This window comes from Onychostruthus taczanowskii, unplaced genomic scaffold, assembly GCF_017590055.1.
Source record: "Onychostruthus taczanowskii isolate IOZ18803 unplaced genomic scaffold, ASM1759005v1 scaffold28, whole genome shotgun sequence".
Classification (NCBI taxonomy): domain Eukaryota; kingdom Metazoa; phylum Chordata; class Aves; order Passeriformes; family Passeridae; genus Onychostruthus; species Onychostruthus taczanowskii.
In genome coordinates this window covers 5,840,567-5,865,745 of record NW_024500128.1, presented here as the reverse complement: position 1 = coordinate 5,865,745, position 25,179 = coordinate 5,840,567, and the positions used below count along the sequence as shown (strand labels likewise).

The following is a 25,179-nucleotide window of genomic DNA, read 5'->3' as shown; positions in this document are numbered from 1 at the left end:
GATTTCACCTGCCCAGCCCGGCCCGCCCCTCCAGGTGCGAGGTGGAGCAGGAAGCGGCGGCGGCGGCGCCGGAGGGGACCCGCGCCCGCCCGCCTCGGCGCCGGGCCCATGCGGGGAGATGGCGGCGGGCCGAGCGCTGGCCGCGCTCCTGGCCGCGCTCCTGGCCGCCTCGGCACAGCTGCTCCCGCGGGAAGGTAGGGACAGGGACGGGGACAGGGATAGGGGCAGGGGCAGGGATGGGCCGGCTCCCGCCACCCTGGGCTCGGTTCCCGCACCCCGGTTCCCCATCACCCCCAGCGGGGGCTCAGCTGCCGTCCCCTCCCCGCCGCCCCTCAGGGGCTGCCCGGGCCGGCGGGACCCGCCCGGAGCGCGGCTGAGCCCGGGCTCGCTTCAGGTGGCGGCACCGTAGGCGAGAGACTGGTGACTCTGCCTTTATCCCCGTGTGCTGCCGCTGATTTAATAACTATTAGTTATTTAAATGGGGCGGGGGTGGTGGGGTGGAATCGCGTCCGTAATGCTTGAGCGGTGGGACATTTCAGTTTCAGCACTTCTAGTCAGAACGCTCTCTCTTCTTTCTCTTTGAAAATGCTAACAAGAAAAATTATTTGATCTTTACATCCTTGCTTGCTGGAGTATTGATTATGCAAGTAACTTCCCAAAGTTCCCCTGGACGCCAGAGGGGCAGCTGAACTCTCTGTAAAGAGCAGAAGTTCCTTGGTCTGTGTTCTGTGTGGGATCGTGCCCGAGTTTTTCAGCAGAGAATGGCATTATTTATGTAGAACAACTGGTAAACAGTAGATGCAGGGAAATGGAAAGGTTTATATGCCCAGACGAGTCAGATGGTTTAATGCTCACTACCAGCTCTGCATCTCTTGAAATTCCTGGATGTTTGTTAAAATCCCATGTATCTAACCCTGTGTGCGACCCCAAAAGAATTCCAGTTATGAATACAGTTCATAGGGACAGTGTGTGGTGTTTTCCTCAATTTCCAAAGCTGCTTGATTGCAAAAAATGCCCATCCTCAAGTCTAAACAGTCTGTTTAACTGCTAGCTGTAGTCCTTTTAAAGGCTCTTGAAGTATGAGTCCTTATGTACAAAATAACTGGTGAGTTATTTGAAGTGACTGTAAATTACCTAAAGAGTCTGATGTGAAATTTGTGCCTTTTAAATATTTCTGTTGCCTTTAACTGCACTGGTTCTGCTGAAGTGGAGCTGAGGCCGTTATTATCATGAACAATACATGCAATATGTTTCCTTTGAAATTGGACAGCCCTGAGATTTAAGTTTCAAGCTGTGCAGTCTTTTAAATAAAATATTTGCATTTAGCGTATTGCCTTCAAGTTGAGTGAATTACAGCAATTTGCCTCTCTAAGCCTCTTCAAAGGAAAAAGAAAATAAAGTGCTGTTTAATAATTGTGCTTTGTTTTCAGAGTAAACAAATATTTAAAACCTTAGATGGCTCAGCACTAGAAGCAGAGGAGGCAGACTGTCCAAGGATTTTAGCTTAATCTAGAGGAACGTGGGAAAAAGAGCTCCCCAATCTCTGGCCTTGCTCTTTGGCAAATCCTGAAGCTGCTCTTTAAAGCAAAGTTAGTGATAGAGAAGTCACAGAAAACGCCGCTGATAGACCCAGTGGTTTGTTGCCACTGATGGTGGCTCCTCTTCCTACCTCTTTCCATCCCTTCCTTTCCAACCGCAGGCTTCCCCTCCCCGGTCTGTGTCCTGCACAAGCACCACCACCACTCCTATGAGCCAGGTCCTCTGTCACCCTCTCAAACTCTCAACGTGGTGCCTTCCTCTTCTTTGAGAAGCTCCAGTCCCCCAAAAAAGAGGTGGCTCAGTCTCAGCTACCTTGGCAGCATGGGTTGGCAGACTGAAGGTTGGGATGGTGTGAGTGGGACATGAGGCAGAGGGGAATGGTGCCTTCCCGGGTTTGTTGGCATGTGAGATCTCGTGTGTCGTTCCTTCCAATTGGAACTGCTGTTGTTATTGCACAACCAAAACTATTGGAACATTTTCCTGAGCAAAGGTTTGTCCTGAAAGCCCAAGACAGCTCAGGTTAAGATTTTCCTCTGCACACCTGTGTGGTTTGTAATTTTTAAAGAGTTCCTGTTGCTCTGGTGCTGACTGGTGGTACTGGCTCTGCTGTTGCTGTGCTTTGGCTGCTTCCCTTTCCTTGGTTGCAACTTCCCTTTCAGCAAGACCAGGTTTAGGCTGGATGTGCACGTGGGGTGTGTATGAGGCACACGTGGCTGCCACTGGGGAGTGGTGATGCTCTGGTGGGACAGCTACAAATTTTGCTGTGCTTATCTCTAAAGCTGTCTCTTGTCATCCTTGGGGAAGTTCTTTCTCCTGTCACCCCCCTGCTCCACCCTTTCCCAGCAGGTGCAGTATTACAGCAGTGTTCCTGTAGGAAGATGTAGGTGGAGCATGGCTGGTCACATGGTCCTCAGAGGAGCTTGTGGGTTTTCTTGAGAGGCAACTTTATGCGTAAAGTAAATTATCAAATGAAAGATCAGCTCTAACTTATAGCTGGAAAACTACAGAAAGAAGTATTTGGTGTGCTGGCTGTGCACAGACGTGGGAGTGTGAGCGGAGTATTGCATATCTGACCTTTGAAAATGTGTTTTCCAACTAAAAATGAGTTTCTTTGAGGCACTAATAATGAAGTTAATCAGGCTTCTGTGCTGTCTATGAAACATAAACGTTTCAGGTTTAAAGTAGCCTTATGAATGTGATAAAATCTGCGTACGTATTCTGGGCTTTGTCTTTAAAATGTCATTGTTATAATAAGTGAATTTAGAGATGGTGCCATGTTGATTCTTGTTCTACCCTCCAGTTATCTTTTTCTTGGCAACTGACTGATTTGAGTCACACTCAGTCTTAACGTGTAAAGCTGCTTCATTTAACAAAATAAAACCCCCCGAGCTGTTAGCAGGGTCATTCTGCTGCTCTGACAGAATATAAATAATGGCCGTGTTTGTTCTCTTTTGAAAGTCAGTGGAAACTGGATTATTTCCATTCTGAATCACCATTTGTTCATTCGATTGAGACCTCTCCTTTTAAGACTACAACCAACTTACATGTGTTGTAACTTTTTTTTTTTTTTTTTTTTTTGCTTGCCTCATGCCATTATCAGTCTGGAGTGCTAACTTTTTATTCTCTAGAAACGAATGTGTTTATAGTAAATTATTTATAGTTTGTCTCAGTTCTGGTACTACTACCTTAAATTCTCTGCCAGAAAGTACCCCCTTTTTTCTTTTCTCTTTTCACAATTCCAGAACTTTGTGTGTTTGAAATATTTGTTTTTAAGAGGTGAGCCTTGTCTGTGTGTGTTTTTCATTCATCTATAAGTCTGAAGGAATGTAGAGGTGATGGGAAGGCTTGAGTGAGTGTGTGAGGTGGTGGGAATGTGAAAATTTTGAGGACTGATACACTGAGCTGAATTCATTGTCCATAGCAGCACAAATAACCACCAGTTTGAGTGCCCCCCACTAGAGATCCTCAGTAAGGCTGTTGTCTCTGGAGTTGTGTGAATGAAGTTCCTCCCAGAGCTCTACTCTTGTTCCTGGGCTTACTCATACTCAAAACTGGAAGCACCAACAAATAACAGCTGCTTGGCTACAAAGTGGCCCAGGAGAGAAGAAAAGGGATGTGATGAGCCAGCTCCTGAGCCTGGCTCCTTAGGTGGCTTTTTCATGCCTGGGGTTGTGATTTGATGTGGTGGCTCATCAGACAAAAAATAATTAGGGGAAAGCACGCTGAAAAGGATTATTTCTTGGCACTGATTCAAGGCAAAGGGCTAGTCAAGGGAGAAACAAGGTGAGAGGATTGGAGGCTGATAAGGCTCACATCTAGAGTACTGCCATGGACCTGTGACATAGAAGAAGTTATTTGTTAGCTAGAAGGTTGTCCTCCTCTCATTTTTATCACAGTTCTGTGTGTTGTCTTGCTATACCACAATGAGAGTTTCTAGACAGAAATTGAGGCTTGCTGTATGAAATAAAGGAAGAACCTTTCCCCTGCCTGGTATCTGATATCATTTGGGTCAATTGTGCTCAGGCTTGTTAATTGTTTATATGAATTATCTTATCTACAAATAAGGTTGGAATAGAAAAAGAAAGTAGGAGAAAACTACTGAAAAATAATCTGACTTCTTGAAATATGTAATAGCAGCAGCAGTATTTTCACAAATAAATGTTGCCAGGGTTCAGTTTATTAATGTAGCCCTTATCACTTAGCCTAATTGATATTGATACTGGCATATGTTAAATGAAAAGCTTTGTGATCCACAACTGCCAAACCCTCAGTCTTAGGCAGGGGCTGAACAACTTTGCACTTAGTGCATTCCAGAAATATTTCAGATTGGAAATAGCATGAGGAGCCATCCTGTGCTGAGAGCAAAGTCAGGATACTTTTGGCTTTACCTGTGTTGACTAAAGCTGTGGGTGACAGGGGCATGGCGTGTTTGCAGATTAGTGTAGATGATGGCTGAATAGCTCCTTTCTTCACCAGTTTTTCTGTATTGATCCCATTCTCACTTGCTTTTTGTAATTGCTGGTGGCAAAACATGACCTTCTTCAGGTCCTGGGCAGAAGAGCAGTGAGTGTTGTACCCCTTCGTGTTGTGGCTGGGGTGGGATCAGTGGTGGTGCTGGGTTATTCCTGGGGCTATGGGAGAAGCTGGGTGCTGCTCACCACTGCCATGAGTGGAATGTGCCTCTGAGCTAACCTGACCAGTAGTTCTCTTACAGCAGCAAAGTCCTCCTGCTCTCTTCTGGGTGCTCCCTGGAGCCCTTTGGATGTTTTCTGGTCTTGGTGTCCTTGAAGAGCTCCTAGAAAGACTCAGCTGCAGCAAAGCATGTATTAGCTAGAGAATATGTGGAGAATCATCTTGGATGCAAGTTTTGATCTAAAAGAGCTCTTTTGTTAGACTACTCTTGTAGCCTTCTGTTAAAATATTTTTTTTAAATCTGCACCTTTAGTAATTTCTGTAATTTATAAACTTTTGCCTGACTGGGGGAAAAACTAAAGATACCACTTTACCAAATAACTTCCAGCAGTTTTTGGGACAGTATCTAACTCGCTGGTGCTGCTCAGGTGTCTCTGTCAAACCTCAGCTCTGGAGAGAACACACACCCATTGCAGCAGGGGTTGGCTTCTTGGAACCAAACCCTTAATCAGCTCCTGAAGAGCAGCTGCTGACTTTTAGTGCTCTCTTAGTAGGATTCAGCCAGTAGGGCCAGGTCACTGTCCCTTGATTCGTAAACTTCTCAAATATCTTGCAGATGTTACCATACAGTTTCTTCTTGCTTCACATCTGCTTGTGCCGCCAGGGTGTGAAGGAAAGGACGTGGGCTGGTCTGCACTTAGTACGTCGTTGGCTGCTGGCCTTTACAGCCAGAGCAGAGCAACATCTTGAGTTTCTGTATTGGCTGGTGACAGAGGCGAGGGTTTGTTGCCTGCAGCTGAGCCTGCCTGGTGTGGATAGTATTGATGGGACTTCCAGGAAGACCTTCAGCTGAAGAATTGTGCCATGGTGTCTAGCAGATACGCATTTCAATATGTTAGTAAGATCTAGTCTGCCTGTGAGTGCCCAGGCTGCCATTACTGTGGAAAAGGTGATTTTTTAAAAAAAATCTATCTCCTGTACCAGGGTAAAGTCTCTACTTTCCTGTTCTTTTAACAACCATCCACAAGGGTGCCATGGGGCAGCTTGCTTTGAGCTGTGCCTTTTGGTTTCTTGGGGAGCAAAGTGAATGTGGTTACTTGATGTCGGATCAAACTGTTATTTTGGGAGGTAGGATAATGCTGGCATTTTGGAGTCGGTCCTGGATTTTCTGAGTTGCTGGCTGTGAGACAGAGGGTAGAGCAAGCTTTGAGGAGTGGAAAGAGATTATTTGGAGTTCCTCAGAAGAGAGAGACTAAGAGCTGACAGCAGGATGTTTGGCGTGGGAGGGATCCCTGATTGTGAAATGTGCTTTTACACCTTTGTTAACCAGAGCCAAGACTGAAGAGCTGCTCAGACATGCTCTGAGGTGTTGTCCTCCTGCTGGCTTAAATCAAGGTAGGGATAAAAAAAACTATGCAAGCAAACACCCCTTTGATCAGGGGAGGCTCCTGCAGGGACCTGTGGGGTGTCAATGTTTCTCCAACGAGTGTGACATTTTCTCCTCAAGCTGTGCAGACCCAGGTGTGGAACATTTTATACATTGTATGCTGCTGGTCAGCTCATAGACAGGGATTGCTGAGCTCTCCATCTCACCTCTACAGACGCAACAACACTTCATATCTGTAAAATAATGATTAGGAAAAGGCAGCTGAGAGTCAACAGTGTCTCTTTCCCACTTGTGGTGAAAAATAGCTTCTTTTAAAAAAAATCTATTGCATGAGTTATATGAGTGTCTTAATTATCTTCAGAAAGGTTCTAGAGAAAGCTGTGTAAGTACAGAAATATATCGTTGTTGGGTTTTTTCTTCAGTTATTTTAAATCTGAAGGTATTTTATTCCTGTTAGACATTACAAATTAATGAATTAACAACTTTTGAGTAAGCAACCTTGTTGGCCTGGGATGCTGACAGATGTTCTCTGGTGAACTGTGCTGGAATGGCTTGTGACATCACTATGCCAGAAGTGTCTGCCCTTCCTCCCTGATGAGGAGTAAAATATGAACCTCTCACCTGCTTTGCATCCCCATCCTGGCTATCAGTTCAAACAATCAGTGATGATTAGGGGGGTGTTCTGTGCTGGCTGAGGAATGGGTATTCTCCCCCAGGAGCCCTCTCCTGAGGTGTGTTAGCATGGCATAATAGCAGTTGGCAGCATCTATCTCCAAGAGTTTACAAGCTTTGCCAGATTTTATCACTGAGATTTCCTGGGTGATTCTCTGAAAGTAATCCTTTCACAAAATATGGGCCTCATATCCCAGACAAGTGTGGTGGTGGAAGACAGGTCCAAATATCAGGAGATAATCATGTAATGTAGGGAGTAGTTTGCATTTAAATGAAGAAGGGTTGGCTGTACTTTGTGCTGGTGATCTCTTTTGCTGCGCACAGCGTTGTTCAGGTGAGAGGAGTCCAAACAGTGTGTGTATCCCTGACTAACTTTGCTAAGGGCTTGAAGACTGTGAAGGCAGTCACCTTATTGGATTACATTGTGGGTGAGACTGGAGGAGTGGATGATGCTTGGGTGCTGCAGTTGAACTGGAGAGTTGGATTCAGATTGTCAAAGATGTTAGTAAGGCAGGTGCAGAACAACTGAGTTGGCAAAGCAGGGAGTCGTTTACTTTTTCAAACATTCCTTTTTGTGCTTTTGGCCAATTTGAGTGAACTGTGCAGTGAATTGTGACGCAATTCACAATGCACTAGTGTGAATTCAGTGTGGTGGTGAGGTGATGCACCAGCACACCAAGTTACTGTGTTATACCCCTTGCTTCCCACCCTCTTGCCATGACTCTTGCAGCAGATTATGTGTAGTGGAATAACCTCAGCAGGCTCTGAGTGTGCCTGCAGGTCAGCATCCCTGCAGGGGCTCAGAAGAGGCATTGAGCCTCCAGGAGAGCCTGCCAAGCTGTAGTGGCAAACAGCATCCCTGTGCTATCCTTGTCCCAAGCTGGTGGCAAAATATCCTGCAGGGAATGAGCCTGTCCTCTGGAGAGGCATGTTGGCTGTGTGGGTTCAGATCCCCCTGGGGCAGAACAGGAGTTTGGATATAGGTGTTTCATAATCAGAGCAAGTTGCTGCTACTCATCTTGCGCAGCAGCTCGGCTCCTCCAGCTCATGAATGGTGGCTGAGTCAGCCCCATCCAGCTGGGTTTCAGTAAAAATGGCTGTCATGGAACCGGAATGGGCAAACCATTATGTTTTTGTACATAATTCCGGGATAAATTAACATCTGGGATTTCGTTGTAGATTTTGTCTTCTTGGTCTGACTGCGTCTTTTTTGATTGTTTTAATCCAGCCAGTCAAGTCGTGTGGAACAATCCATGGATCCTTACGCGTAAATGACTGCAATAAAATGCAGGTGTCAAGCCAAAACTAGCTGGACTCTGTTCTAGCTCCTGCTTTGTGTAGCAAGGCACTTTACAAAGCCATAAAAATTGCTGTTCTGCCAAGTCCTTTGCTCGTGTATATATGTACATACACTCCGTGTGAGTGCTACTGCCCTGACTATTTGCCAGCTGTCTTCTACATTGCACTCCCTCTTGTACAGGAAAAATGCTCTTTTGACATTTATATATACATATTAAAGTTACTATGAGCTTGTCAGATGCAAACACAGTAAATAAATTTAGACTCAACTCTCTGGAGTGATTGAACTTGTTTTACACTACGCAGTTTGCTTCTAACCCCAGTGGAAGAGCTCTGAGCATTAACATAAAAGTTTGGAAATATCATCCTGTTAAGAAAATGCTGTTTGTGTAGAGAGGGGCATTACTGTAGTAATAAAGGGATGCTGTGATGAGAAAACTCATGAAGACCCATTCTGAAATGAAGATGAGCAGCAGAAAAATCCAGTTGTGGAAGGGAGGGTGTAGATTGAGATTAGGGAAGTTGATGAAATATCCAAGGGAGGCTGGAAAACTGTAATTGCTTAGAGGAAAAAAGAATAGGATGAGATCACCTGTCTGCATCAGCTATGAACCAGCTCAGGACTGCAGGCTTTACCGCTAGCATCTTCCAGCTGAACAATTCCATTGTTGTATAGACAGAGACGAGATCCAGCTTGGCAATGCTCCCTCATGTTGGTTTGGATATCCTGTGTGTCATCCCTGTGCAGCAGCAATAAGGTGTGGAAATTGCTTCTTTTCAAGAAATGTGTCCAGTTATTGGTAATCCTAATAAAAAGGCATGCAGTGGGAGTCACAGACAAAGACAGATTAGTGTGACTCATGAGGAGACTCACTCGTGTTTATAAAAGCTCTCCAATGAAGCTGCTCTTTAAGTAGTCCCTCTGTCATGCTGCTCATGTGTGGCTGTAGTTTGGGGAGTTTTAGCCATTTAGTCACTTATTTTTAATGACTTTGGGGTCACTGCTTATACTTCCCGCATGATTCTTTTATTCTACTTTTCCTATTGGATTTGATAGTCTAATGCAGTTTAGCACATCCCTAGCAGCTGGCTGCTGTTGGCATTACAGCACCACGCTCTTATTTCTTGGCCAAAATTATTATCTGTGGATTTTCTTCTGTGCAAGCTGTTTGTTTATGCACAGAAGGTGTTTGTTCTTATGTGGGCTTCTAGCAGGCAACTTTGCTGGCCTGATTTGGTATAGATCTGCATCCTTCTTGCCTGCTGCTGTGATGATATATATATTGATCATTGGAAACACTTCTGTGATTTTGGGCAGGTTCTATTTAGGAAAGCTGAGGAATGGGATAAATCTATGCTGGAAAATGATATTGACCTGAGAAATATTTGATATTCTTGCAGAGGGATCAAATGAAGAATGATTATATGGTCATGAAGTCAGCAAGAGGAGCAGAAGGGAGGGGGAAAAAAGCCCAGGCAGCTAAATTTGGGTCTTTCAGGGGCTGGGGAAGGGGATACTTTGTTTTGACCCTTGTAGGACCCTTTGCTTATTTCAAAGTGTTGAAAATTTCTGTTCTTTGGTTTCGGCTCAGGGTGTGTATTTGTTTTGATTTAAAACTAGTCACGTGCTTAAGGCTATGCTTAAACCTAATCCTCATGACTAAAAATTAGAGCCATGTGCCAGCATGGAGGAGGAGGGCTGGCTGTTAGTGGCCCTGGTCTCTGTCCTGCCAGGTTGGCCGTGTGGCTGTGCTGTCCCAGGGATGGGGAAAGGAACAGGGATAACTGTTTGACCAGGGAGTTAGAAACAAGACTTTTCAGTAATACTTTTAAACTTACAAGGTGAGTATGACAACTACCTTGTGCAAGAAAGGTCTTTTGTCCATAGTTATTAATTATTTGGTTTATGTTATTAACACATCATATCTGGATGAGTAAACATCAGAAATGTTATGAACATCATGGTCAAAGATGTTTTGTGCACTAGGTGTAGTAAAATAAATCCCCAAGAGAACCCAAAAAGAACCCAGTGGTATGAAAAATAGAACTCTGGGCTATGTTGGAAGCAGTTGTTTCGCTTTCTTTTCTGGAGACCGCTTCCTCCTGAAGAATGAGGAAGAGCAGCACTGACTGCTTGCTTGGCTTTACTCTCTTCCCCACCCCATGGACATTGCCCCTGCAATTGTCCCCTGTGTGCTTGGAAGGTCATTGTACAGGCAGTTCCCAGGCTACACCATCATCTTTTTTATTTCCTCAGGAAAATCCATATTGAAAATCTCTTTTCTAAGGCACAAACACAGATGTAAAGTGTGCCAGCCATTGGAAGAGGCAGGAGAGTGCAGTGTAGGCTCTCAGGTCAGAGAACTGTTCTGTCACTTAAATGCTGTAGGACAGTTACTCAGTGACCAGGTTCTCACTAATGGTATTAGGGGGTTGGTAAACTTGTGGTTAAAAATATGTGCTGCAATTTGGCAATCCTTGTGATGGTTGAGATTTTAATTTAAAACCTTTGATCCTGGAGGCAGATAGGTAAGGCAGTTTCAAGGACTTACTAAGATATTTGACTCCCAAGATTGTGTAGAAAAGCTGCAAAAAGGCTCAAGACCAGCAAAAGTCAGGTAAACACGTGATGGGCTCTGTCTCTGAGTACTCTGTTCTGCCCTACTCCCCCTAGCAGTGGGGTTCTTGATGCCTGGTGTTGCCAAACCTGGAGCCACAGTGTTTCCAGTGGCAGGGATGGACCATGCTGAGGTCCCGGAGCCTTTGCAAAGCAGTGAAAGTCAGGCCCTGCAAAACCATAAGATTTCTGTAAAAATTAGGAGGTTTTTAAACCTCTCTTCAATAGAACAGATGGTTTTTGTGTGAAATTGAGTCACTAATGCAATAAGCTGCTTTCAGCAGCTGTGATGACTGGAGCTTTGAGCTGGGTGGGTGTGTCTGTTGAGGGTCTCTGGTGTGCTCGTGTGCCATTGGAAGGCACTGCTGATAAAGGGTTCCCATGGTGTGTCCAGCCCCGCTCCCCACAACCCCACCAGGTGAGCCCCTGCATGTCTGGGCTCTGATCAGTATCCTTATCACCCCTGCACCAGCAGCAGCTGGTGTGGACCAGACTGGTGCTCCAGGGATGCTGAGCAGTTGGACAGAGCCTGGAGCATCCTGCAGATGTGTGTGAGCCAGCTGTTCTCCTACACCTTCCTGACATGCTGCCTGGTAATTGGAATGGCTTCAGGGGCTCCCTCAGGGCGCTGCTCTGCTGGGTTTGCCAGCACTAATCTTTTTTCGTTGAGGTTAATGAGAAAGAGGATTCCCAACCTGGCATATGGGCAGAGCTTTGTCATGCAGCCCTGCGTGATGTGCCACTCAAGGCAAATACATTTTTGAACCAAACTTGGGGTACCTTTATTTCTAGATCTCTTACTATTTTTTTTATATGCATGATTTTTTTCTCATATACACTAAAAGCTCAAGTAGACACTGAGATTCTGTCTTCCGTACTCCAAAATAGGGAATGGAGAACAATGAAAACAAGCAGCAGAAAACTTACGGTCTGTCCTGTCCTTAGATATTCACCTGGGGCTGGGGTATGGTTGACCTTACTGCAAATTTGACTTATTTCAGCCAGGGCTGGCCTCATTATATGCTAAGCATCCAACTGAATTAATAATAGTCATCTTGACTGTCCAGTCAGTACTCTCTGGTGTCTTATATTGTGTGTATATTTTTAGAAGACAGCCAGGTTTGAGTAATTTTTTGATAAACTGCTACCCATAAAAATAAAGATTATTCAACAAGCAGTTTATTCAGTGGCTCCAGTATTTCCTGTGAGAGCTGCTCCTGCATCTGGCAGTACTTGAGGATGGGTTGAAATCTGTGAAGTATTTCCCAAAAGCTGTGAATCAATGATGGTCGTGTCAGAGATGGAGAGGAAGTGTCCAAGCACACCCACACTCTGTTCCAGGCCACAAATGCCTTCTGTGCTGGTGAGGGGCACTGCACAGACATTGTGTACCTTCAGGGAATGAGTTGTGAAGGGTGGGGATGGTGGGAGAGGGCCATGACTGCACCTGAAAGTATCTGTTGGTATGTGCTTTTGGTACTGCTGGAATACCTCATCTGGCCTGCAGTAGTTGCTGAGGTATACCCACAAATTCATCTGTTACCATTGTCTGTGATTGAAGTTGAAGCTTGTTTTTTTGTTTGGCTGCTGAATAATCTTCCTGAATTGAGTCGTGACTTGATGGGTGCCTTCAGAAATGAAGCAGGCTGTGTGATAACAAACTGAAAAAAAAAATCAGGGGAACAACAATTTGAAAGCAATAGCTGAGCTACTATTTAATTGTGAAATAAATGACACTGGTGAGGGTAAATTGGAGCAGAACTGATTGTGCATAAATTCCCTGTATACCTCTCCTGGGCACGTGCAGCAAGCGTATTTTTATGTTGTCTGTGCTGGAAGAGAGGAAGCATTTTCTATTGGTAAAACACCAGAGGCTCCTGAGAAGTGGATGCTAATATTCCTTTGGACACTGTGGCATCTGCGGGGCTGTGTGGAGAGCCTGGTGTTGCTCATATGTGCTAGTAACAAAACACATTCTGTTCTATGTATTTTTTCTTTCTTAGCTTCCTTTACAATCTCTCTTCATAAAGCGGACAACACCACAGTTACGATTAAACTGAAACCTGTTCTTCCACTAAGCTGTCGAATCCGCGTGAAAAATGTCTTCATGTCGGAACTCAAGATAAAGCCTGGGGACAATGTGACTTTTACCTTCACCTGTAGTACTCCCGAGAAGTATTTCATTGCAGAAATTCAGAAAAATATTGGTAAGATACAGATTTTCGATTTTTCCCCAGTGGTAATTTTCCTTCGGTAAAACCACATGCTTTTTTTCCTACTGTATTAAGGTATCTGCCATAATCTTAGGTAAGAAGAAATCTTGGAGCACTGATAAATAACCTTGAATAACTACTACAGCTATGCAAGCTGAAGAAGTCTGTATTGCAGCTGGCAGAATTAATGGTGACTTGGCTGTGTTGGAAACAGCTAGAGTGCGGTTTGCTGCATTAATTCCTTACTGCTTTTCCTTTTCCCACAATTTATAAACCCATCAAAGAATCTTTTTGGCTCCTTACAAAAGCCTCTGAACACTTACAGTAATATATTATGTATTTGATGAACAGCTTGGTTTTGTCTATAAGGACAACAGAAACATTGAAGACCTGCACATGTTTCTTTATTTTTAATGAATGTTATTGAAGTCAAGAAACTGTAAATTCAGAAGTGTAACTAAAGCTTCTTTTGCTTTGGTTGTTATCCCTGGTGTATGTACTCTTTAATGGCATGAACACGTGCTACTTCTCAACTAGATCCCAAACTTCATTGGGTATTCAGTCTTTAGTAACATCTTCATTATTTTTGGGGTGGTGTTGAAGAACAATTCTCTTCATATTTTGGAATTTTATTCGTATGATTCATGCAGATAGTATCACTGTGTCTCATATATTTGCAAGACACACTTGTGATATTTCTTCTTTTAAGTCAAAGCCTAGACACAGATTAAAGTTACTTATTTTGAGTGTCAATCAATTGTTTGGATTTTTCAGATAAAAGTTTTCTGGGTTCCCTCCAGAATCCTGCAGTGGCAGTTGTTGTTGTTCATCCAGGCACCAAGGGAACAAAAATACAGTTCATGGCAAGCATTTAAACATTTAAAAATTATTTGCCAGGAACTCTCTGGGGCACACAGGATAAAATGAATTCTCTAGATCTATGATTTCCAGCTCTCTTGACACTACATTTGTCCCTTTTGCCCATTCAGACTCTGCCCTATTCACTAAATACCTTCTAAATTCTTCAGCAAACAAGGCAGAATACTAGGGACAATGAATCCCTCCTATTAGTCAGCCTGACTAGAGCAGGTTTATCCTGTCTGTTCTGTGGGCTGGGAGTCCTGTTTGGAGACAGCCTGTGACCATGTTACAGGAGTGTCCTTTTGTGCACGTAGAGGAAAAAATCAGTGCAACCTAAAAATTGTGATAATAGCAAGGAAGGGGAAGTGTCAAACTCCCCATTTAATGGAATGCTTTCCAGAGTGTATCACAGCTCTTCTCTCTCTGCATTTAGACTGTGTGTCAGGCCCATGTCCCTTTGGAGATGTTCATCTTTACCCACCGGGGCTGCCTCGCCTTAACAGGACTTACATCTGGGACGTGAAGGCAAGTACAAAAGCTGGACTTGAACTAAAATTTTCCACCTCCTGGCTAAGACAGATTGAACCAGGAGAGACGTGCCCAGACTCCGTTAGCTACAACATCAACAGCTGTATTGATAAGGCCACGGTGAACATTGGCACTTTCTGCAGGAATGGCTCCGTGTCTCGCATCAAGCTGCTGGGAGGAGTTGTCATGTCCCTGCACCTCCCGTGGCACTTGCCTCTCACCACCTCAGGCTTCAACATAGCCAACAGGTCTTCCATAAAACGTGAGTACGGAGTAGTGCAGCTGCCTCCTGCAGATTGCAGCAGAATCCATTTCAACTGTCTTCACAGCTAACTTTCCAGTTTTGGTGCTGCTTGTTTATTTATAAAAAAGTTTCTTTCTTCTGGAGCCTCAAACCAATACCTCTCTTCAGGAGAGCAGTGTGGGAAAAGGTGAAGCAGTGCCTGGAAGGCACAGGAGGGCTCATAAATACATTTGTCTGTTTCAGCCTGCACAGTAACATAAACTGTTGTGTAATAATCTTCCTAAAATACCTGGAATATTATACAGCAATCAGTGGGTTACTTTGTGATCTGATGACAAATCTAGCTCTATGCTTGAATTCTAGTGTTGTTGCTATCAGTTAGAAACCTGGTCCAGGTTCAAGCTTCTAGAACATGAGTGTTTTGTAACTCCTGGCACTCACACTTGCACACCATCACTGGAGTCCTAGAGTGGGACCATAATCTCTATGTACTCAACTTCATACTGCCAAGAGTCATCCAAGGATAAAGTGTCTTACGCAGCCTGCACAGTTCACATTTGTGTTTTAATATGCCTATTTGAGGCTCTTTGCTGGTGTGCTTTTGTTCAGTTTAGGAGATTTTTGTAAATGGAGCTACATGCTGCTATAAAAGCTTGCATCTTTTGTTTCCCAAAACCCAGTGAAGCAGAAGCAGTTATTGGGTTTTGTGTTTGCTCTTGCAAATCCAAATGTAGAAATAGGAATTAGGATCTTGCCTTTGCCAGTAATAAAGGCTTGTCTGTCCATGTGCTTGAAAGGTTAACCTGCTAAACTGCAAATGCACTATTAATACATTCCTTACCTTTTCTGTAATTGAAGACATAAGAATCAACTCAAATATACGTTTTAGCATTTTGTAATAACCTAACCTGTAGGTGGAGTGCGTGATCTCACTGTCAAAATAAAAAGACTCTGCTTCTTGGGTGCTAGATATGCCAGTGTGTCTTCAGTAACTGGAGCTTGTTTTATATATTGCAATTCCCTCCCTGTTTTAGGGTTATGCATCATTGAATCCATTTTGAAGGGGGAGTCTTCAATCACCCTGATGTCCCCTAACTACCCGCTGGGCTTTCCAGAAGACGAGCTCATGACGTGGCAGTTTGTGATTCCTCCCAGCATGAGAGCAAGCGTGTTCTTCCTCAACTACAGCCTCTCCAACTGCGAAAGGAAGGAGGAGAGGGTGGAGTACTACATCCCCGGCTCCCCCAGCAACCCAGAGGTGTTCAGGCTGAGCGACAGCCAGCCTGCCAATATGGCTGGCAGTTTCAACATGTCCCTGCAGGGCTGTGATCAGGATGCCCAGAACCCGGGCATTCTTCGCCTGCTCTTCCAAGTCGTCATTCAGCACCCGCAGGTTGATGAGAGTAAGTACCTGCCTGCCTCTTTTGTTGCTTTCACTTACAGATGTCTGGCCTGAGCACCTCAAGGGAGATAAATACTCTGTTTTGTTATTTTCCTTGAACTTTGGTCCATATATGCATTTAAGGAGATTGCCAAGCAACGCTGTGGCCTGTTTCATTGCCCAGGGTACCACTGGCCACCCATACAGCAAGGCGAGCATTTATGCTGAAATGTGCAATTTGCAATGGAGTATTTAGTGCTGTTGTATTTTTTTTACACCGTAACTTATAAATGGAGACTCCTTTCCGTTTCCAGCACCTGAATAATGTAATTGAAAAATGTCTTTAACAGTTTTGCTTTCAGACACGAGACTCAACATTTTAAAAATCATTCTTTAAAGCATGAACCCAATTTTTTGTTCCCTGTGGGAGCAGTTGCACCTAACAAGGTGAAATCCACTGTCATGGTAGGTAGGAAGATCTGTGGTATTAACTGGTGAATTGACAGATGTAAAATTGTCTCTGTATTGCTAATGGCATCAATATGCATCTTCCTTTCTTCCTTTGAGTTTTAATTTTGCTTCCTATTGGAGGTTGAACATCAAGAAGTGTGAAGAGCCACATTAAACACAAAAGTTGTCAGTAAGCTATTCGACTAATAATATCCCCTACATTTTTGGATGTTCTTTACATTTCTTTCTCTATATTGAGAAAACATTTTTTTGTTGTTTTCTAGCCCTAAATTCAGATTGGTTTAGCACAATGACTTGTGAGCGTTTCTCTAAAAACAGAAATAAGAGGCCTGTCTAGGTAATGAGCCATGGAGTTAGTGATTTAGCCTCTGACTTTGCAGCTCTGACCTCAGTTCAAGATGAAGGTTAATAATCAAGGTGCACTCAATGCAGAAGAGCAGGTGGAAGAAAGTCAACACTTGACTGCCACTGTGTCAGGAGCTACTTAGAGGCTGTCTAGGTAATTTTAGAGAGAAAAAGGTTTGAATGACTTGTGCCCTAAAGTCACATATCCAGAAAGGATCTGTAGCATCTCACGATTACAATTCTGTGTTCTTTGTCTGTCTAGCCTGGCTCTGTTTATGAACAGCAAATCCTCACAGAATTGCTGTTAACAAAATTGTGTTTGCTTACATTTATTGTGTGAGCATCTTGGAAGCTAGACAGAATGAAAACATTATATTCTGTTAATCAGCTTTATCTCCCTTCTTCTTTCGAGAGCAAAAAGAACTTTAATATATTTATGGCCAGTAGACAAGATGATAATCACGTAAAAAATTAAAAACAGGTTGTCACTCCATGAATGAAATGCAAGTAATAAACCCTTTGGATTTAAGAGACAACAGTGGTTTCTCTAGGGATTTTATGGGATTTCATGATTGATTTTATAGTTATATAAGTTCCATCAAAGATTCAAATTCAGCCCTCAGGTTGCCATCTGCAACATTGCTCTTATTAAAAATTCATTGCTATCTGCATATTCTCAAAGCTTCCCAAACATTTGGGTATTCCACAGCTGTCTGTGGTTCTTGTCATCAAATAAGAAGAAAATATGGCTCTTTCCAGTCACAATAACTTCTTGATCTAACTCTTCCTGTGTTTAGCTGCTTCAGGAAAAAACATTCTGAAAAATGATAACCTTGCAGTAGGAGTCCTAGGTTACGTGCTTGGTTGGGCCAGTGACTTGGATAATTCCATTTGACCACTTGCCTTTTTGCCTGCCTGATTTCCCACACAGGAGAAAGCTTTTATTCATCTTTTGTGTGAATAAAAGACTTTGAGAACTGTAGCTAAAGCTAAAACCAGAAAATGAAGAGTAGTAATAGAATATGTGTGTATATAGGTTCACTATTTTCCCCCCTGTCCTTTGTGGAATCATTGAATGGTTTAGATTGGAAAGAACCTTAAAGATTATCCAGTTCCAAACTGCCCTGCCATGGGCAGGGACACTTCCAGTGGGCTGGCTTGCTTTTTTTAACATCAGAGAGAGGTGCCTTAGTAACAGCACCAGGATGTTGCGTGGATCCAAAATCTATCTTTCCACATGACAGTCAATCTTTATGAGCTGCACTTGCATTTTTTTTCTTCTTTCCTTCTATTTTCTCCTTCCAGATGTTCCAAGTATTTGCTGTAATAGCTGCTCATATAATGGGGTGAGAAGAGGTGAAGGAAGTTCTGCTTCACACTGTGCTTGGCTGTAATTGCTCTGGGGTGTTTTTTGTTGCAGATGTCACCCATTTGGTCGACCTGAGCAAGGAGAAGAATATGACTGTGACAATACACTTGGAAGGGTGGCTCAGCCACATCCCCCTCATGTCTGAACCCATATGCCTGGTCTGCAAGGATCCTCGCACCTGCGATCGCGTCTTGACTTTAACCTCTGGTGCCGTCTACAGGATCTCCTTTCTGTGCAAGGACTTGTCCCGGCTGAGGATCACGGCTGAAAAAGTCATAGGTACTACAAAAGTGCCTTAATGCTGTTTCTTAGGGAATGCTTTTGCTTGTTTTTCCCCAAGGGTCAGCCAAACTTGTTCCCTTGCTTTGGCTTTAAATGGATGGAGGTTGGAAACCAGGTGTTGGCCAGCTGGGAGATGGGTACAATGAACCTGGAGGTGACCTTGTTCAGTACATCATTCTGCCTTTAAGAATAGAAACTGCGTAGCTATTCCTAGAAGAGAAGTGATAGAGGTCACCTAAGTCACTGCAAATTATGGAAACAGAGCCAGAGATCCATAAATCTGCCCATGAAAATGCAGGACTAAGGTTGCCATCAGGAGTGCATCTTGTTCTGCATGCATGTCCCTTTGATGTAGGATCTCCCCAGATGCTTTCAGCTACAGGTAGAAAAGAGATTTGAAGTATCCATACCTTGATTAGTCTGCAGCAGTCCACAGGTATATCTTGAGTGGGGGCCTTCAGATATGTTTCTGTTTCTTTGGTGTCCTGCACCTATAAGGAAAGCTCTTTAAATACAAACAATACACATTTGGATAAAGGTTACTAAGAGAGGATATTTTCTTAAGTAGATGCTTATCTGGGTCTGTAATGCAAACCTGACAGTACTCTGTGTGTGCCCAAGTATTTCCTCTGCAAGAAATACCCAGCCCTTGGGATTTTGTGTTTGTTTTTGCAGGCTGTATGGACATTCGTTGGTGTCAGAAGAAGATCTATTCCCTTTCAGTGCCCAAGGCTGTTACCCGATTGCCAATTCGGCTGCATAAGTTTATTTGGAAGCTCTTGGCCACTGATATGATCAACATAGAAATTATGTCTCCGTCCCTGAAACTTCAGCAACACGTCTCAGAGCAGAGGTGCAACATGAGCTACAGTTACAACATTGTTAGTGCCACCCCGGAGACAGAGCTGAATGTTGGTGTGTTCTGTCCCGGTGGATCTATTGAAAAGATTCAGATGAGGAATAATATCACCATATCCTTAAAAACATTTGGGAAAGGATTCATCAATGAGTCAATCCCTCAGGATCTGAAAATGTCTTTCGTGCCACATATTAAAGGTAAGGTAGTAGATTTTGTACTACTTTGTTGTACAGTGATAGATCTCTCAATAGGCTCATTAAAGCACATATGGATAAACAGAAATTAGGAGTTCAATCCTTTAGCAATGGCTCTAGGACTAGACTCTAGAGTCAGTCTTTATCTGAACCAGTGATGTGGTTTATTTTGGGAAGAGAGAAGGAGCTTTGTATTCCTGGTAGTGGATATTTGATTGTGGCAAATTCTGCAGGTATGTCTGTGTTTATTGTGATAACACTGATGTGGGAAAAGACAATAATTATCAAAACTAAGTTTTCTTTTCTTCTTTCCCTTTTGCTACAGATGAGTGCATATTCACTGTGAGTCCAGATCCAAAAGCTAAAGTTTACTTGCAGACTCCCAACTGGCCTTACGGTTTACCTCCTTCTGTTTCCATATCCTGGTTGATCACTGTGCCCAGCAAGCAGACTGCCCGCCTCGGGTTCTCCAAGGACCGCATGGGCATTGCCTGTGAGACGGGCCGCGCCTACGTCAACATCAAGGAAGAGACTCTGGGAGCAGAGGAGATCGTGCGCCGCGAGGATGAGCTCCTGCCCCAGCCCCGAAACATGCTCCACAACTTCTGGGTGAACGTCTCCAACTGTAGACCTGTGGATAAGACGCAGCTGACCTTGCAGTTCTGGGTGACTTTGGCTGACAAGCAGATAGGTGAGTGCTGTAAGGTTGTGGTGGTTTGTTTTCTGCTTGTTCCCTTGCTTTCCCTTGAGGTAACAGTAATGGATGATGGTCCTCCTTGGATGTAGGCAGTTTGTGAGATTCCTGCCTTTGGAAAAGTCTGTCCCTCAAAAACTTCAAGAGTTTCAGCTGGGTATTTCTAGGAGCTGGGGAGGAAGGAGGGGTTTGAATGTGGTACGGTTTTTTGGGGGGCAGGAGGTGTATTTCTGGGTTTTCTTTCATTGACACAAAAGAAATGGCAAGGATCAAGGTCGTAAGACTAGATTTCATTTAAAAAATTTAATTTAGCTTTTTTAATTGGAGATAACAGACAGAATATATAATAAGATGAAGTGATGTTTTTCCCTTCCAGGGTCACAGACCTAGTGAAAAACTTGGGATTTGATTACGCAAACTTATTCATCCAAGCAGTCCTCACTTCATGTTAGCAGTTCAATTAGTCTCAGTGTTCACATGAACAAGAAATGCTCCCTAGGACAGGTCTGACCATTTAATGGAGATTGGGCCCTGACTGCTAGCAGCAAATTCTGTTTTCTTGTTCTCTTTCATCTCCCTGAAACATAAACCGTTTTTTAAAAAAAGATGAGGCGGCATTTTTAGGGTAGGCTTTACTTATGTAAATTTGTTTCACATTTGCTCTTTCTAATTTTTTGATCTTGTTTTTTTTTTTTCAATCTCTGCTGCTTTTGAAACTTGCAGCATTTTTCTTTGCTCATGCATGGACTTCCCTAATCAATTTCATGACTCCTAGAAAACCCCAGGTCAACACAACCTATGTATTTCAGAGGAAAGGAGGGTTTTGAGGGGAATCTGTGGAAATACCACTATTTCTTCTTTTGAGTCCTTCTCTGCTTCTTTCTGTGCTTTCATCTCTTCCTTGCCTATTCAGCCAGAGGCGTGTGAGGTGCTGTAGGTAAGTTTAGCAGTGCATGAGCTGTATCAAAAGCTCTTGGAGGTGGGTGGGTTGGTTGGGTTTTTTGGTTGTCCTCCACTGCCAACAGCAGGAGTTTGTTGTTGCTTGGCCTCCAGTCTCTTGGGAATGGCTTGTGTTGCCTGTGGCAAGCATGGTGTAGGAACTCCTGCTCTGCCAGCAGCTGCTATGCTTAGAAGCTCTTAAAGGGGTTCAAACCCAGATAGATTTTATGATAAAGCTGGGTGTTCCTTCTTTTGCTCAGTGTCCTTGTTCCTTGTCTGTTTGCAGACCTCGGAATCATACTTGCTGTGGTGGCTGGGGCTGGAGTTCTCACAGTGATTGGACTGACCGTCTGCTGTGTTAAGAAGAAGTAAGTTCATAATTCAGCATGTATAACTCTGCAGTTCAAAGAGAGCATTTTGGGAGAGCTGCTGGGCCCTCTCTTTCATGTGTTGGTATCTTTTGAACCAGGGTCTAAAGCATGAGGATGGCACAGTGGAAGTAGTGTTGACCCCAGGAATGCTTCCTTACTCTAAATTGACTAACTTCAAGAGCAGAGCAGCATTCCTGGAGTCACATTACTTCAACCTGCAGAGCACTACTTACCTTGGCCTTAAGTGCAGGCTTTCGGGTGTAGTGTGAGTCAGGTGTTGGTTGGACCTCTGCAGCAGTCCCTGCAACATGAAATCCCAATGAATGTGGCTGTTGCACACATGACTCCACTCAAACAAGCTGTGAACTCATGCAGATGCACTAAGAGTTTTCTTTCATCCACACAGCCTCCAGCAACTCCTGGAGTTTGCACATCAAGTGGTAGCAACTTTCTGTGAGATGAGTCCTTGGGGAGAGAAGTGGGTTGTGCAAAGCTTACCTGCATGGCATTACTCACACGAGCAGAGTCTGAAGTCATTGATAGCCTGGGCTTTCTGATACATGTATGCTCAGTGCTGTCAGGGTGGTTGGGTCCTGAAGCTGTAGAGCTGGAATGAATTTATGCAATATGGTGACTAGTGCAGTTAGGAGCACATTTTCCTGCCACACAGGAAAGACTACAGGCTTAAAAGTTTTCAGTTCAGCCTTTGTTCTTTCCAATTTAGGGGCAGTCAGTCAGGAAAGCATGATTAAGAAAAATTCATTTGATTTTCATTTTGACCCACTATCTTGTCTTGAGTAACACAGCCTTGTTTTTGTGAGGACCTAATGGTCTCTGTGTCTTACTAATGCCAGTGGATGTTGTGGGGCTTGGTACAAGTGCACAGCCAGAACCCCAGTGCTTGGGAGACCATTGGAGTTAATCTTGCAGGGTCAGCAGAGCAGCAGTGGGTAACCAAGTAGCATAAAGTTGTTTTCTGCTCTGTTAAAAAAAGAATGTCTAGGCTCAAGAATTATTTCTCCCAAAATTGCAAAAAGCTTTTTAATCCAGGTAGGCTGCCTGACACCGTGTGATTGGGATGAGTGAACAAAAGCTGTTGTTATTGAGTTCCAGCATGCCAGACGTGTTGTTTTTGACCTGTTAACAATGTCACCTCTGTAACAGGAAGAAGAAAGCCCAGAATCCCATGGTGGGAGTGTACAACGATAACGTGAATACCCAGATGCCTGGAAAAAAGGGCTTGTTTGGAAAAGGGAGGCAAAATAATGAATCTCATGTCTATGCAGTTATTGATGATGCTGTGGTCTATGGACACTTGCTGAAGGAGTCCAATGGCTCAGTCTCTCCAGAAGTCGATGTCTACCGGCCTTTTGATGGACCCGTTGGTAGCTTGCCACCTTCTCCTCCTCCTTTCTCCTTCAGAAAAGACATTAAACGCTCTTCTAACACCGAGGAGGAACCTCTGCCCCTGACAGACACAGACCAAGACACTTACACATTTGCCCATCAGAAGTCAGGGCAGTCAGAGGACAACGGAGATGCAAATAACAAGGATAAGGGAGATACAAGCGTGCCCTTGCTGGAAAATAAGGAACGGGATGGTTTAGTGGAGTAATTTTATGCCAGGTATAGCAGTTTCCTGTGGAAACACAGGTGTAAGGACAGTGGCCTAGGAGAAAAACATACTGAAGAGGAGTGTTATTTTTAACTAAGTTTTTATCTTGTTTTGTTTCATATGTGTGTTTTCAGTTGTTTTTTGTCCTTTTTTTTTTTTTAAATTTCAGCTGTGGATAGCTTTCAGTTTTAAAGTGAACATCTAGCAAACTCAATACCAGTCAGGACTCTCCAGGACTGATTGTGAAACAGGTGCCAAAGGTGTGCTTCTGCTTTTTATTATATGGGCATCAGGAAAGTTAATTCCTAACCACCAGCTTAAAAGTGGCCACTGGCAGTGGGGAGAGTGTTCTGTCCCGTATTTCCTCCTCTCACAAGCCATTATTTGTCTGAGTGTTGGTTGGTGACTCCTAGCAGATGCAGACTGCATCACTATCTCAGGGCAGCTCCAGCTTGCATACATCCAGGTGATCTGCCAATATCTGACCGAAGGTGGGGGCACCGTCCTTTCCATCACTTGCAGCTTGAAAATCCATCAGATTTAACATGCCAGTGGCTGTGTGAGTGTAGTGAAAGACCATGTATGCTGCCTGGAAGAGCTCTGTGTCTGTAAATCGGTGTGATCACTTGAGCTTGGGCTCTTCTCTTTCAGGAAATAAATTTTGGGCTTTCTCTGAGTTTCAGCTGATGTTGTTATACGTGGATTCCACCATGTGAGCTTACACCAAAGACTATTTTATTTGCTCTTTGACAAAAATAAAAAAGTCTAAACCAGTTTATGGTTCTGTTCAGGTGCTTGTGACATTCACATTTTACTAATACCTTGCACTTTTGGTTGAAGTGAGAGTAAGGATTCAATAAAGAAATAATGACGTGGTCATTCAGCTGTTTACCAGTGCTTTTCACTTCACCTGTTACTAAGGTTTAAAATACAGGGTAAAGAAAATTGTTTACAGCACCTGGTGTCTCTGAAATGCAAAGAATGAATCCACAAGAAAAGCCTAGATGTTTTAATTTTTTGTTTGTTGTTGTTGTATCAGTCTGAATTTATTTAGCAACCATGTTATGATGGTGGGGACAGTTTTTGACTTCTGGCAGAGCTTACACTTCAGCTGTCTAGCTGCCCCTGAAAGGTATCTCTTGAAATCAGGTCTCCTTTTAAGTGCTGTAGTTAGCATGCCACTCAGTTTCTGTGCCTTTGGCACAGAACACGAGGGCCAGATTCCTTTGTGGCAATGAAGTTGCCTTTTATATACAAACATCTGCCTTGTCCAGGTGTGCAGTTTGCTGAGGGTGTTTGTAATTTTGTGTGCAGCACTAGACTCAACAACGGGAGAATTTCTCTCCAAAAGCCTTACCATGACTGTTTCTGGCCTGGTGATACACAGAGGTGACATGAAGCTTTTAGATAAGTGTTGCATGCAATGATGCTAAACATGTAATATTTAAAATTAAAATGCCTTTATTAGAAACCTTCCTGTTTACATTAAGTAAAAATGTGGATTTCTTCCTGTGTTAACTATGCTGGCCTTGCTCATTGGCTGTTTGGTCAAGTGTTTGTATTTAACAGTGTGTTAATACTGCTTGGACCTCTACACAATTCAGTATAATGTCATACCCAACACAGTTTTCTGTAGCATATATCAAAACACGTCCCAGCTAAAAGTGCCTTTGATTGTTCCAGGTATCTTCCTGCTCATTTTTATCACTTTCAATACAGAAATGTGTATCCCTAGATCTCTGGCTACTCACTGGGATCATATATTTCAAGTGTACTGAATAATTTTGATGTCATTTGAAAACTTAAAAAGATTTCTGCAATACTGGTATCACCTTTTCTCAGGTAACTGAATTGCCAAAAACTATTCTATCGGAGTAGTCCAGTTGTGCATTTGTCTGATCAATGTTCCTCACTTCTGTTTTATTGAATAGTCTGTAAATGAAATCCGAGGCTTTCTCATCCCTCTAGCTCAACTTCTTCAGTTCCTTAGATGAAATTTTTAGTTCTTGTTCTTTCTAACCAACAGGAAGAAAACATAATGGAGGTTGGGCTTTTGTTCACAGCCTCTTGATCCTTGAGAATATGATTCTTGTTGACCGATACTTGTATGTGTTCTAACTCAGCTTTTCACATGACACTATAAACCTTAGTTTACACATGTCCCCAG

General features: G+C 43.5%; 1 protein-coding gene across 1 annotated transcript; it reads left to right on the top strand.

Annotated features, from left to right (window-relative positions):
* Window positions 1-25,179, top strand: CDCP1 (CUB domain containing protein 1). Its single transcript, XM_041407817.1, has 9 exons — window positions 1-194; window positions 12,650-12,853; window positions 14,154-14,510; window positions 15,527-15,895; window positions 18,110-18,337; window positions 19,016-19,396; window positions 19,719-20,084; window positions 21,313-21,394; window positions 22,562-25,179. The coding sequence occupies exons 1-9, from the start codon at window positions 119-121 to the stop codon at window positions 23,010-23,012; spliced, it is 2,514 nt and encodes an 837-aa protein (XP_041263751.1). The 5' UTR covers window positions 1-118; the 3' UTR covers window positions 23,013-25,179.